The sequence below is a fragment of the Fopius arisanus genome, unplaced genomic scaffold (genome assembly GCF_000806365.1).
Source record: "Fopius arisanus strain USDA-PBARC FA_bdor unplaced genomic scaffold, ASM80636v1 scaffold00079, whole genome shotgun sequence".
Taxonomy (NCBI): Eukaryota; Metazoa; Arthropoda; class Insecta; order Hymenoptera; family Braconidae; genus Fopius; species Fopius arisanus.
The window spans coordinates 355,208-370,002 of record NW_011887818.1 but is presented as its reverse complement, the minus strand read 5'-3'; the positions used below and the strand labels follow the sequence as shown (position 1 = coordinate 370,002).

General features: G+C 34.6%; 1 protein-coding gene across 2 annotated transcripts in view; it reads right to left on the bottom strand.

Moving 5' to 3' along the window:
• The window catches only part of Appl (amyloid-beta-like protein), a 38,354-nt gene that overhangs the window by 11,181 nt on the left and 12,378 nt on the right, over nt 1–14,795 (bottom strand). For both annotated transcript variants that reach the window (XM_011310901.1, XM_011310900.1), the window contains exons 4-8: nt 11,961–12,087; nt 9,779–9,869; nt 8,306–8,436; nt 3,782–4,025; nt 2,826–3,042 (exon numbers count right to left, since the gene is read on the bottom strand). In XM_011310901.1, the coding sequence (XP_011309203.1) occupies nt 2,826–3,042; nt 3,782–4,025; nt 8,306–8,436; nt 9,779–9,869; nt 11,961–12,087 (810 nt within the window). The remainder of the gene's footprint in view (nt 1–2,825; nt 3,043–3,781; nt 4,026–8,305; nt 8,437–9,778; nt 9,870–11,960; nt 12,088–14,795) is intronic.

Genomic DNA, 14,795 nt, shown 5'->3' with positions numbered 1-14,795 from the left:
AATGGGAAAGCATAGTTCACGACTCGGCTCGTGGTAGGAGAGAGAAGAAAAATGATAATAACGTTACAAGGAAGATAGATTGATGAAGAATTAAATTAAAAAGAATAGAGAGTTGTTTGAATAAATAAAAAGAATAACAACTGTCAGCAGAGATATTATGAGAAGCAGATGGAAAAAATGGGAATATATACTTGTATATGAATCACCGAGTTTTGTTAGAGCTGCCTTATTTTACAGTTAATTCGAATTTCAAACATCCCTAGGAGAAAAATTTAATAGCAGTATTAAAGCAAAAAGTCAACGAATGGGATTTGAGACACCAGTCAGGCTTGATAGCATTGGCTGAATTGATCTGGTGAATTTTTTCTGATTGCAACCCATCGTTCAATCTTGTTAAATTCGATATATTCAAGCCATTTGTCAAAGGTTCGAATCCATCATAAACTTTATTCTGGGAAATCCCCCATTTTTCACTCGTCGAGATTATCATTGTTCATAATAATCATATGAATATTATTCGTCTTCACTCATTGTTTTTTTGTTTCATCAATCAAAATGATTTTGTTTTTGTACTGGATATTACCGTATGATGTACTGACAGAGTAGTAAAGCTGTGCTTTTTGCAAATTTAAAATTTTGTTTCTATTTGTCGAAAGAAGACGCTATTCGTACGTTTAGCCATCGAAAATATCGTAAACATTTTGAATAACTTATTTTCTAATTAAAAAAGCTAGCATAAATTACTTGGGGCTATTTATTGAGTTTCTGATTCGGAAAGTAAATTAATCAAGATTTTTTTTTTTAAGGTGAAAAATTTCATGGTGTTGGTCCCCGACATGCAAGAAGAAATCTGAATTTTGTGGGAGTCCATTTATAAGAAGAAGAGCGTCGTAACTCCCGAGTCATTTACTATCCAAGTGAGAAATCAAGTAAATTGCCTCAAGCAATTTACTTGCCGAGCTCTGCACCGAGATTATCAAACACTTTTCAGAGAGCTGGACATGCACATGTACTAGCTACGGTATACCTCTCATCCATAGATAGATTAGGAGTCATACCTCAAGGCATAAATGTGCGAGAGCATTGAAAATATTCTAATTTACATACACAGAACATAAAGTCATTGTAGTAGGAATTAAGGCATGGATGGAGCTAATGAGAACGTACGCGAATGTTATTTGAAAAAAGGTAAGAAGATGAATGCAAATAAGTTTACAGTGATAATTTTTGTTGATGAGTTGAGTAGGTGTAGTGATGATGGACATCGCTGGTGTCTGAAGAAAATTTGAGAGTGAAGAATTTGAATATATTAAGACCAGGAGAAATGCACGAGATTTAGAGGTAATGGAAAACTGTCTCCTGAGTAATGATCCTACATGTTTGTGAAGCTGGGTATCATTCGAGAAGAAACGTGGGAGTGAAGGTAAAATAAAAGGGAAAGAGGCTTAGAAAATGTCGTGGAGAGAGAACGAAAAGTTATTGGCACCAACGGGAGGAGTTGATAAGAGTCAGTATTTCTTGGGAATGGGAGAAGAGAGAAGATGCGTATGCTGAATCAAACTAGGAGCTCATCGGAAACCGACAGTAGGCATATATCTCCTTATTTGAATCGTGGAGTATTAGCAGTCAATACCACGCGCCAGCATCACATGGAAGGGTAGAATAAATTAAAGATGTAGGGTCTGATGTAAATGTGGAAAAAAAATCGAGAATGGAAGCGCATGAGAAATTTTAAAAAATCACGAAATTTTTGGCGGAATTAGTTTTTTCCTTCATGTGGAGTTCAAGAGAAATGTTTGCATGCTGCATACAGAGAAACAATTATTTTTAACGAATACTTATTTGTTTGAGGGCATTATTTATACTTGAAAAATCCGATTTTTTTAATTTAATCAATTTCAGATGAACCTCATTAGATTGGCATTATGGCAACTGTTGTAATAAGCATTGGATAGATTCCTCCAACGATTATTCAGTTTTCCTAAACTACATATTTTATTCAAAAGAATTTCTATTAATTTCTTGAATTTAATAATTGGGGAAAATGTATACATTTAAGGTGGTAATCAATCTAATTATTTTCTCCAGCAATACATGGAGAAAAATATTCAATAAAAATGATGCAACTCGCCATTCACTCATCGATTATAGAAGCTGTTCAGGAAACTGGAGTGGGAGAATTATAATTTTTCATAGTCAATTCAAATGAAAATTATGAATCTCTCTGAAAAAATTGCGTAACGGCCCCATAAAATTCTTTTCAATCACATTTCGCTCCAGAATTATGGGAAAGATACGTAATTTCTATCGAGTATTCTTCTCCGTGCAGAATTGTAATGATTGAATCCTGATGGGGAATTTCAAAAAATGACTTCAGTAGAGGAGTACGACATTCAAAATCTACTTCTAAATACTAGTTCTTCCAATTGAATAAATAGTAGCACAATCTTTGGAAATTTTTAAGGAAGACCTCAAATCATTTTTAGTAGAAGTAAATTAAGAGGAAAATCGAAGATGCCCCGGCAGAATTTGAACTTCCAATCTTCAGATTTCCTGATGCTTTATCCAATTGAGCTACTGGTAGTCTATTTAATTTCCGACCAATACTTCGTCACGAAGTTTCCAATGATTACAACTCACTGGGCACCACTTACCACCTTTAGGTATGCATTAGGCATTTCTGAGGTATAGTTTTTTTTTAAACATTTATCTGATTATTATTTATTTTGCTCAAGGCAATTGTTATCTTTTGCAACTAGATCTAGCAGATTGAAAAAAAAATGGTGCTATTTGGTGTCAATAGTAATACTGATTGAATGAATTACCTTGGTGACTTTTTCTTTGTGTACTTCTTCAAGTCTCATTTGAGCTTGTTTATAGCTTTGGTGCTCAGATCGTGGATCGAAGTGTGTTAGATACGGATCCGGTGTCCCCTGTGGTTGGGCTGGTTGCTGTGTACTCGAGCTGACTGGTACTGGCATCGCTGTAACTTCTTGTTTACTTTTTTCCGTGGTTGGAGCCATTGTTGTTGGCTTAGTACTACTAAAGGAGAAAATAATTAGTCACCAATTATCATGGGAAAACATAAAAAAATACACGAAGTCAAATATTCAGTTAAAATTTCGCAAGATTTCACGTCAACCAAAACAAGCAATCGTTTTCTCGCATTTTTTAGGGAAAAAGTACGAAATTGTCAGGTAATTTTGCCCGAACAGAATAAAATCTTACAGAAAATTCTCCATTAAGCATGCCTTAAAAATAGCAAATCATGAACGTTCAGCAATTTTTATGAAACTGGTGCACGGAAAAAAAAAATAAAAGCAAAAATATACTTGGATGAAATATATTTTATAGTTGATCATAGTAAATTCACTTTCGATGAAAATCGATAAAAAAATGGATTGTCCGACGATTCTAATAATAACTAGGGATATACTAGGATCAAGTATATAATATACTAATTTCAAGCATAACGCATATACTGAAATTAAGTATAAAAGACACTTGATTCAAGTATTAATTTTTTTCCGTGTGTGTTGTGTGCACGTCCTGTCGCCTAAAATTTGACAATCGTTGAGGGACAATGACCAAATAACTGGCCTACCCAGTGGTGATTCATCAGTCTGGGGGGTTATTTTTACGGAATAGATGTGCTAACTTCTATTTCAACAGCCATTTTTTATTGAACTTCACTTCCCTTGCGCACTTTTTTTGTAATTCTTATTAAAGTTTTGTATTCGTGTATAAAATAAAGCTATTCAGTGAAAAAACAGAAACAAACCCAACAGTTGTCGTATCATAATCATCAAGATAAGCGTCGTCTCGCTCGTCCTCATAGGCTTGATCACTCAAAACATCCTCAAGATCACCATCTGAGTTGTCATTGTCATTATCTGCGTCGCTGTCATTATCGCTGTCTGCATCCGAGTCATCATCATCATCCAAATCATCATCATTTTCATCTAAGTCATCATCGACATCCTTCGGAACTGGTAAGTCAATCGGTTTCTTCGGCTTCGGATTTTCTGGATAACATGAAATGTTCGGGAGATGATGAATTGAGCCAGAGAAATATATATTATTACGTGAAATCTTTTTTATAAATAATCATTTTGGCGAGACTGTTATTTGCTATACTTTTATTAGAGCCATTCAAATAATCTCATGTTTTTTTCAATATTACGAATTCAATTAGTCAGGATTAATATCAACGGCCAAGCAATCCGAAAAGACTTTGGCTTAACAAAATCATTTGGTCTGCACAAATGTCCTCTTTCATATTAGCAGTTATTATTTCGTTGAATAGAAATTCAGAAGAAGAATAAGAAGAGAACTTCTTATCGCACTTATTGCATTTATTTGATCATACATTTTTATGCTTTCGACAATATTGAACCTTGTTTCAGGTGTTCGTTCCCTACAAGGGAATAAGAACATTGTAGCTTAGATTCATGAAAGATTGGCTTTTTAATTTTTTTAATCAAAGATACAGCCCCAAAAATTTCAATTTACAACAAGAGATTTGATATTTATCAGTTAGTGGGATTTAGTAAAATTGGGGCGAGTGAAAAAATAAAAATAAATATACAGCGTAATTTAGATGAAAAAAGGATGGGGACAAGGGTGATCTGATAGAGAGTGTAGTTTGGTTGCGCAGACGTCGACGTACTCGACGTACTCGACGTACAACCGGGCACATTATTGATTGCTTGCTCGACGCGCATACCACGTCCACTCACTCTGTCATAGAAGGTTCAATCCTACTCATTTACGGCACCCTCACATTTCACACCTACCTATTTCCTCCCTTTCCCTCGCCTTTATTGTGACAGACTAAACAATGCTAAAATATAGTATGTAGCTAAATATTATACTATCTATATGCCTTGGTTTCTGAAAAACTCCACTGCATCGTCCGGTAACCGGATGTCCACTTTTTACAAAAATTAATTTTGACTTTTAAACAATAGTACATCATATCAAAGTCTCACTGAGATATCGACAACTTCCTTTGAAATGCGTCAATTGTTCGCGTTATCGACTTTACTTCATTGATCGTTACTGCATAAAATCCAAAACAAGCCTGCTACACTGTTAGAAATTTATTGAAAGTTCAGTCATAAAGTTAAATGAGAATTTCTAATTATGTGTGTTTGAAATCAATTCCAATTAAAAACCCTCACCAAATTTCACTCGTTCACCGCACAACACAAGCACAGAGAAATCATTACCGGAATTTTCAACAGTTTCATCATTCTGCAGAGATATATCAATATGAAAATTCAAATTGCCAGAGTACAACATACAGAATTCCATCCCGCAAAGCAATTTTGCATTCATTGGGGCGTTGAACAACTTGTCATGAATTGAAAATAAATAGTACTCAACACTTTCACCTGAAATTTCACTTTTTTTCCGATATTGTTACCATCAGAAATATTTCAACTGTTTCAATCGAGTAATTGAATTCAATTTGGAATAGCAATTCTTCCTTAATTTTCATTTGGAAGCCAATTACTTATCTAAAATGTGTTGTGACAAAAGCAATTTCCATGGGCTTACATTAATAAACTAAGTGGATACATAGTTTAATATTTTTACAACGGCAAAGAAGGTAGGAGAAGAATGCAGGATTATTCTCAATATGAACAACAATAAATATTTATTGAAAAAATTGGGTAATCTGAACCAGATGGTTTGCTGTATCTTGTAGAAAGTTTCATTGACCAAAGAACCCAGAGGTTGGCCGGACATCTGTCGTGTATTTGCACGGAACACGGCCGGATATGAAATCACCAAATGCCAATAAGATATCTTGGTTTGCTTCATCCGAAAATTGTTAAAAATTGTTGTCTCGCAAAATTGCCATGAACTCATCACGTTTTATATAGGATTTGGCGAATTGTTGTAAGTTTTCGAAAAATATCTCTCAATTCCACAAAGGTAACGACATATTTTTTGAAGAGCTTGTCTGATGAAATTTACGAAATTCCATCTATCAGTGTGATCCAACCATTACGTGTTTAATTTAATGCTGCTTTCTTCTTTTATTTTACTCAATTAGTTAGATCAGAATTCGATTAGCATAAATGTGCGAGCCGTTAATCCGCGGTTGAATGTCTCCAGTCATTTTTGAAAAAACTGACAAATCATTTTACTTATAATATTCTGAATCTTATTTCACTGAAGTTCATGCAATTGAAATAATTAATAAAGGAGATGCTCTATATCCTAATACTATATCTTGAACATATTCTATTTAGCATTGATTAAGAAACAATTTCTAATCACTGCTGATTAGCTACTCTATATGGTAATGTTCTCTAACTACGGTTGGAAAGCTACTCTGGTGATTACATTGTCGTTAATTGATTGCTCAACTATACTGAGCTCGTTGACTTCTGATCCGATACTTTAAGGCATTGATTATACACCACATCTGTTTATTTTCGAGACTTCAAGAGGTAGATATTTTATTGTTTAATGTGTATGTATATGCAAATAAAGTTTGAAGTGACAAAAGAGTACTTCAATAAAATACATCGTATGAGAGGAGTTGAGAAAGTACCCTAATTTGTCAGAGATTTCTCGTCCGTTTGTGTACTTTGCGAAGAAAGGGAACTTCTAGTGACATTTTGAGGGTCATCTTATTGTTCTACACCCTTCCCGCCAAAACTCACATTTAAAAAAAATTTTTTGACAAACGTACTGTGGTATTAACGTGAAAAAATATTCACAAAACTGTCGAACGTATCAAAATAATCGTACTACTGCGAAATTTCGTGAGCCATCGAATGACAAAACACAAAAACGTTATATTTTTCTTGTCAATCCGCCAATACAAAAACGTGAATTTCTTAAATGAAATAAACCTTTGATCCTAAGCTAGAAATGCATTTTACTAGAATCGGCTATTCACTACTCCGAATTAACCTAGATATCCATCGCACTGTTCACTGAATAGAAAATATCTCTACAGCTACCAATAGACATAGTCTTGACGATTGTAACTATATAAAATCTTCGATTGCACAAATGGAAGAAGACGATGGGGTGCGAAGGGGACTGAAATAATTACAAATGTATTACTGCTAATAATGGTCTGAATTATCTGTGCTCCGAGTATTACACGCGGAGGATCATCTGACGGAGAAAAAAGTTCACAGACTGATATATCGGAGAGCGGTAATATTATTTGTCGGGCGATAAACGATGGAAGATTAATAATTCCCACCGCTGAAATACCCCTTGGTCATTTCATATGAAGCTTATAACAAGTAATACCGTAGGTACTACCTGAAATATAGGGAGCCATCAAATCGATCCACATGTATAAAAAAAAACATTTCAGATTTAGGTCGGTGGTGTTATGGGGTGTGAAGCCTTTCATTGCGGTGGTTAGATGCATAAAACCCTCGTCACGATTTTCGTAATGAAGGTTTAGGTTCTCGATGGGTTTCATAGTCAAAATTTATACAGATTTTTACATTGTCCAAATAGTTTAAAATATTAAGCTAAAAATATTAACAGCAACCGTTTTTGTAGTATTTAAAGGTATCCTACGTTCATCTATAGTCAAAATTCATGTTTTTTTAATTTTTGGCAAATTATCAATGGAATTGATAGTAAAAAATATAAAGTTTTTGCGTTTTGTCATTATTTCATGACTTACGAAGTGTCAAGGTGGCGCGAACATTTTTTGCGTGTTTTTTAAACTTTTAATATTAATAATAATTCTCAATTGATTTATATATTACAAATATTTTTCCTTTGTTTTACATGAGTACCAACTTTTCTCCTCTCACAACAGACTTCAATTACTAATTAATAATGAAATCAAGTATGAAGTTGTACTTGATTCAAGTATATATTATTTCCATGTACACTAACGGTCAGCTAAAAATAATGATTAACGATATTTGAATTGTCGGCTTGACAGGAATGAATATAAACCGCGGACATTCGTGCCGTTTGAGGATTTTGAATACAGTATATTAACGTACTGGTTAGGGGATGTCAATTTTAACGAACGTGAGGTTTACTGACTAAGCAGCAGACGAGGTCTGTAACGATATTCGTTTAAAACGAGATTTAATAACTTGGGAGTTACGATATTTTATTGAACGACGTTGCCAATAATGAACGCCTACAGTGAGTTAGTCGCGACTTTTCGCACGCAGTACAATAAACAATGTTTAAATAATTGTTTAGTCCTCACAACGGTTTCTTGCGTTGCTGTTCATTTTGACTTGGTCCATAAGCTTGTCTGTAGATATTTCACATAACGACTACGTACGTTACATACCTTTGAGATGCTTCGGGCAACACACGAACTCCACCCCGGAGAATAGAGATATTCCACAGGGAAGAAGCATCGCAAAACTTCGGAGGTTCATGTTCCGCTCACGACAGGTATCAGCCGCAGTTGAATTCCACCTTAAAACATGCGAAGGAAATTGTTAACCATTGAAATATGACGTCTAATAATGAGTTAATGAATAGTGGTTCAGAAACTTGGAGATAATTACCATAGCTATATATTTCGAATTTTTCAGTGAATTTTGTAAGTCAGCTTTCTTATTTTATTTTTTCATCTATTAAGTTCCCAATTTATTTGATTATGGGTAATGAAACTTACTTCAAATATTAACCATATTCTCCACCTTTTCCGTCAAAATTGATCTTTTTTTTTCCTTTTTCTCGCAAATTGTTGATGCCACTGATCTTAAAAAATATACCCTTTTGGCGTTTTATCATTTTTTTAATGGTTCACGAAGTTTAGCCAAGGTGCAAACATTTTCATGCGTTTTTCTTTTCTACAGTTTTGTGATTTTTTTTTAAGTTTGGGAAAAACGCAGGAAAATATTAAATGTAGAAAATTGTTGCACCACCTTGCAACTTGGTGAACCATTAAATAATTAATAAGCACAAAATCGTCAGGGGAGAGCCGGGGAAACCGGAACACGGCGGTAAAATGGGATACTTGCGGCAAAGCGTTTTTCCGAATGGGATTTTTTCTTTTAATTATACTACTGTTTTCTTACATTTTTTATTTTTCAACATTCTCTAACAATATGCCGTCTAATTTCAATCGCTCATTCTCTGCTTCTGATTATGAAATTCCTCATATGGAAATTTAATATTTTTTTATAAGTTAGCTAAGTGTAATTAAATTCTGGAAAAACCGAAATGTTGAATAATGGCTTCTTACTATCAATTTTTCCCTCTCGTCTCGCATTGAACCTCTTTATTCACTCTATTTTACCCGCATTCCATCTTATCCTGCATCTCCCCCATTTTTTCCATTTTTGCTTCAATTCCATCGCCAGTTTGACACAAAAATCAAATAAAAAACATCGATTTATAAAACATAAATAGAAGAAACGTGAATAGTGTACCGTATGAAAATCCTTATATAGGAGAAAATGTTATAACGCAGGTACTGATGGGATCAATAGGATGAAACGCTTTCAAGCTTAAATTCGAAAAATTCTCATGAATTCTTAATTGGCCGCCATTAACTCGTCAGTGAATACTATTCCACGATGAAGAGGATTGACAAATCATACTATAACCCGCACGGAAAACGGTACATAAGTGAACACAGATATTACACATATATATTCGGTATATAGCTGACATAGATGACTTCTGTTACGCGGAGACAGAGAGTTCCGAATGCTCTTACAGCCGATGATTTTTAATAAATTGGCACGCGGATATTAAAAATAAGGTAATTGCTTAAATTGTCGTTCTTTACTTAATTCACACGACTTACCTATGAGATTCCCAACATTTCGTGTGGTTATGTAAATGGTCAAAGAGACAGCCCTCTGGTACCAGGAGTGCATCACTTTGGAAGGGGCCCTCTGTGAAATGGATGAGTATGATCAATGCAATTTGATGTAATCGTGTGCACAGAATAGAGAGATCAATAATAGGTGCCATGACGCATTTTCGTGTTAATCAAGTTTTAGGGCTTCAGACTTGAGAGGTGGCGAAAATTTTATGTGAAATTTCTTGTACATCACGTATTATCTAAATAAAATAAAAATAAATCAAAGTAAATTACTGATGTAAGCATCTTATGAGTGCTTATTTTTTTGAGTTGTCATTTGATAAAAATCGGTCACTCTGATTTTTTAGGCAATATCGCGCTCCCTAGAACTAAAATGTGCGCCTCTCAGGCATACACTGAAAAAACGAAATTCTCCCGGTAAATTAATTCACTTCTGTTAAGTGAACTTGCTTGGCACATGTTAATGCATAGGAAAATTTACGTTGAAATATTCGGATCTGGAGTAAGTTCATTTACTTGGTAAAAGAAATTATTTATCACCGTGCAATATGGAATTATGTCAGGACATGAATTTCAACCTAGCATTAGTGATATTGGTTTGTACTTCTATTTCGCTTCAACATTAAATAACCAAACTAAGGAAAATTTATGAGCCACCAGAATTTTCGATTTCTAATACTGGATTGTCTCAGATAATATTATTATTCCTACCATGCACCAATTTCAAATAAAAATTGGAGTAGGTTCATGCCAATATTTACCCCGCAATGTTATAATTGACGGAGAGAGTTCTACCCTTATGAGATAGGAGGAGATCTGAATTTAAGCCATTGTCATATTTCAGTAAGGCATTACTTGGGACAAGTTGCGGTGAGAAAGTCCGATGGAGCCTTTACTATCGGCCGTACTTGTAGGCAATACGGTATTAAATACGGTCTTTACGATAGACACAGGAAACCACAGAAAACCCGAAACTGTAACAATAAGTCCAAGCAACAACTCCCTATCATCGACAACGACAACATTTTCACGTTCAGCCCAACGGTATCCAAATTTTTATGAAAACAAAGAAAACCATTGCTTCTGTCAATTAACTGCGTAAAAAATTCACATACTACAATGTAATTATTCCTATACATTTACTTATACCAAATAAATTTACTTAAGGCCCGGTTGGGGCCCTATAATCTGATTATTTCGGATAGATAATTTTTTTTTTCTTGTTTTTTTTTTATCTGAAACACCTCAATTTTTCTGTATCTAATTCGGAAACATCTGTCAATGATCACGTAAGGAAATTGTAACTAAAAAAATTTTAAAGATATTTTACAATTTTTCAGAGAACGACTTTGTGAAATAATGCCCCATCAACCGCATAGGAAGATATTTCTTTTGTCGCTCCCCGTCTCCTCCCTGCTCCATCATATCAGATATTTCCAACTTGTGCTTTTGTACAATTATCCTCCCATTTTAATAAAAAAACATGGCTCTATATTTTTGTTTTTTTGTTACTTTCTTTTTCAGCCTACATGCATTTGTGATACAGCTCTGCTTCATGCAGGACTGCACCAAAGTTATAGATAAAAAAAAAACAAGGAAAAAAAAATGTCTATACGAGATAATCAGATACTCCAACCGGGCCTCAAATTCATTTTCAATTGATTTACCAGACCAATATTTTTATTTGACTGAATTTCCGATTCTCTTTTTCCATGCTTCTACACGGGGATAAAAAAGGCTAGTTTCACAATTAAAAAAAAGTTTTCATCACGATGTGCCGAAATATACTATTCAGCCCCTCCTCTGGTTGTTTAGTTCTCCGAATAACATGCATCATAATAAACTGGAACAACTATGAATCTGCTCATTGATAAATCCGAAAAAATAGCCGTTCTCAACCTTCATACCCTCTACTCTCACTTTTGGTAAGAAATATTTTTTAACGAATATAAATATATACTCCTATTTGTCTTATCATAATTCATGGCATTAGCCACGGAATGGACTATTGTGCAGTATAGAGTGGGAGAAGTAATTGCAAGAGAGTTTCCTGTTTAAATTGTCTTTTAGCAGGTACGATTTTTTATTGTATGGACCGGAGAGATAGCAGTGCATAAAACGCATGTGTGTGAAGTACATTAATAAAGCTCATTAGCATTACCCAGACATCTGTATGGTTTAACCCATCTGGACAACTTGCACTTGGTCCTTCCTGGCTTGCACCAACCGCCTACCCTGACGTAATGAGATGATTCCACGATATTCGTGATGTCTCTCTTGGGATAAGCCTGAAAATAGAAAATTATAATTTTTTAATAAAATAGAAAAGAATTTAAATTTATTAAATTAAGAATCTATTTGTATATCTTAATTGTGAATACGTTTGCATAAGTTCCATCGGAATACGTCTATTGTTATCGAATCAAATAATGTTCTGCTGAACTGTAGATAGTTGTCGCTATTCTATCTCAATAGTGAAATTACGGGGGTATTAAGTTCCCGCTTCGTTTCTTGCTGATGACATTTGTATTTGGCTGAATCCGTCAGATTTCTTTTATCGGTAATTTTTCAAATTTTATTTATATTTTTGCATTTGTATTCCGATTTTCCGTCTGTCTCATTACAAATAAATCTTTGCAATATATTCTATCAAGTTTGTCAATAAAACCACGGATGAAAGTAAATAAATTTAAAACGTCCAGGAGTTTCTCAAGTTCATCATTGAAAGGAAAATCGCACACACATACCTCGACTTATTATACCTCAAAAATAAAAATTCATGGACGTTCAATAATTTTTAGAAGACTGATGAGTTGTTTGCACCTTCTGTTCCGTAAAATTTCTCTTCCAAGTTCCAAGTCACACTCTTTATTGAACTCCATTTCATTTTTACATTCTTTTTGTGGTATTTTTTATTGAACTCTGTTCTCCTTGTACGAGATCAAAAATACAAATGACGATTTCAGGCTAAGTGACGAGATTAAAAATATGAATTACGATTTTAAACTTGAGATTTATAAGTTCGAACCGACAAGCAATAACTAACGACTCACAATTTCTACGATTTTTAGAAATTGAAGGAAGATGAAGATAATTATATTTTCATGGATACCTTCTTGGCAGTTCTCATTTTTTTCGATAAGAAATATTCTATGCAAAAAATTCACTATGCCCCTTCCATTCCGAGATATTGACTAAAATTGCCCTCGACAAAAATACACTTACGCACTAATTTATCATTTTGATACTGAATTTACTTTATTTAAGTTTGAAATGGAAATTTTAATTTTTCGTCTGGTAATTCATGTTTTTGATCTCGTAGTTTATCCGATCGTTAACATTATTAGTTCCATTCCAGAACTCATATTTCCTAAAGAGCTTTGTCTATGTGCAATAATCTCGAGGCATGTTTCTTCTGCTGTATGTCAGCCAGCTCACTATCACAATCTCTTATGGCCTCGCAGTGTAAAGCTCACCACAACGTGCAATTTCGTAGAATCGCTCCCAATTTCTACTCAGGTGAGTGCTGATTGATTTTGAAACTCATGTTCAATAGAGGCTTGAAACTATCGGGCAGCAATTATAAACACATGCTCACAGCTTGCACACGGTGGTTTTGGTTTGTGATTGGTCGATTGACGCGTAACAAACGACACTTGACCAATCACCAACCAGAACAAACGTGCCCACTGCTGTGACTATGTAATCCTCATCATTACTCAAAATTATCTTTTAAATTGCCCTTGAAATGCAAAGAATTCAGAAATCGAAAGAGATTCAAAAGTCGTTATAATCTAAAACAACTGCAGCCTTTCATTTTTTTTAAATCCATTCTTTGAGTCCATCAAGACGATTCTTCATTGTAAAATTAACATTCAAATAGAATCGTAATTGGATTGGATTGGAATCGTGATGGGAGAATTGAATCGTAAAAATACAGGCCACCAGGAATCTAGTCATTACAAACTAAAAAGTATGGTAACGTCTCGAGATGCTTTGACCTGAGTAATACTTTTTGGAATTCGTCTATTGAATTCATCAAGATTCTTTATTGCAGACTGAACAGCAACATGGAATTATAATTGGTTCAGCAGACGATAGATAACAAACTTAACTCAAGAGATCTTAGTCGTTGTAGCGCTTTCCATTGCATCACCATTACTGTTTTGTATGCTCTGCAGCGCAACAATGGATATAATCGAGAATTAGGTGAATACCACAGCAGATATTCTAGTGCTGAGGTATCCCGTAGGCTATGCGAAACTTAGTTCTGTATCAATCATTATTTCTAGATAGTGAGGAGATGGTTGCAACATGACAGACGGTTCTCGACTTGTAACGTAATTGTTTCCAACGGTTCAATAGTAATGATCAGCCCTGCTCCAACCCTTGTTTCATTCCGTATTTCGTTCACAGCATTATCGCGATGGCAGATCATTGTAAGATGTTCATCGAAGTATGAAGTTTGGAATTCGTATTCTCTGAATATTTGGTTACGTGATTGTAAGGAAACGTGATTCAGGTGCATTGAGAGCTGCGTCAGGTCACGCTTGGAAACATCAGCTTTAATAGCTCATCGTGCGTACTATTTCCAAGAAGACGCATTGTTAATTGCCTGTATATAATTGTCGAGCAAGCCTTCTAGGTTGTATTCAATATTATCCTTACAGATTAACAACGGAGTATCGCATCCTTAACCACAATTACTTTGGCTTCACATTCTGATCAGATTCAATGCCCGCTATTATAAATAATATGAAATACTATTATCCTGCAACATTCATTTACTCGCTCCTCCCTCTAGGGAAAATGCAATAATCCCCGATATTTTAATTTTACATGAGAAAATTTTGTAAAAAATGGCGTGCTGTCCAGTCTACAACGAGCTGAGATACTTCATCAGTAGATATCTTCTCCTTCCAGCGAAATCTACATGGTATCAGTATTTTCCATTTACAAATGGATGCTCAGTTTTACATGTACCAGCTAATACCCC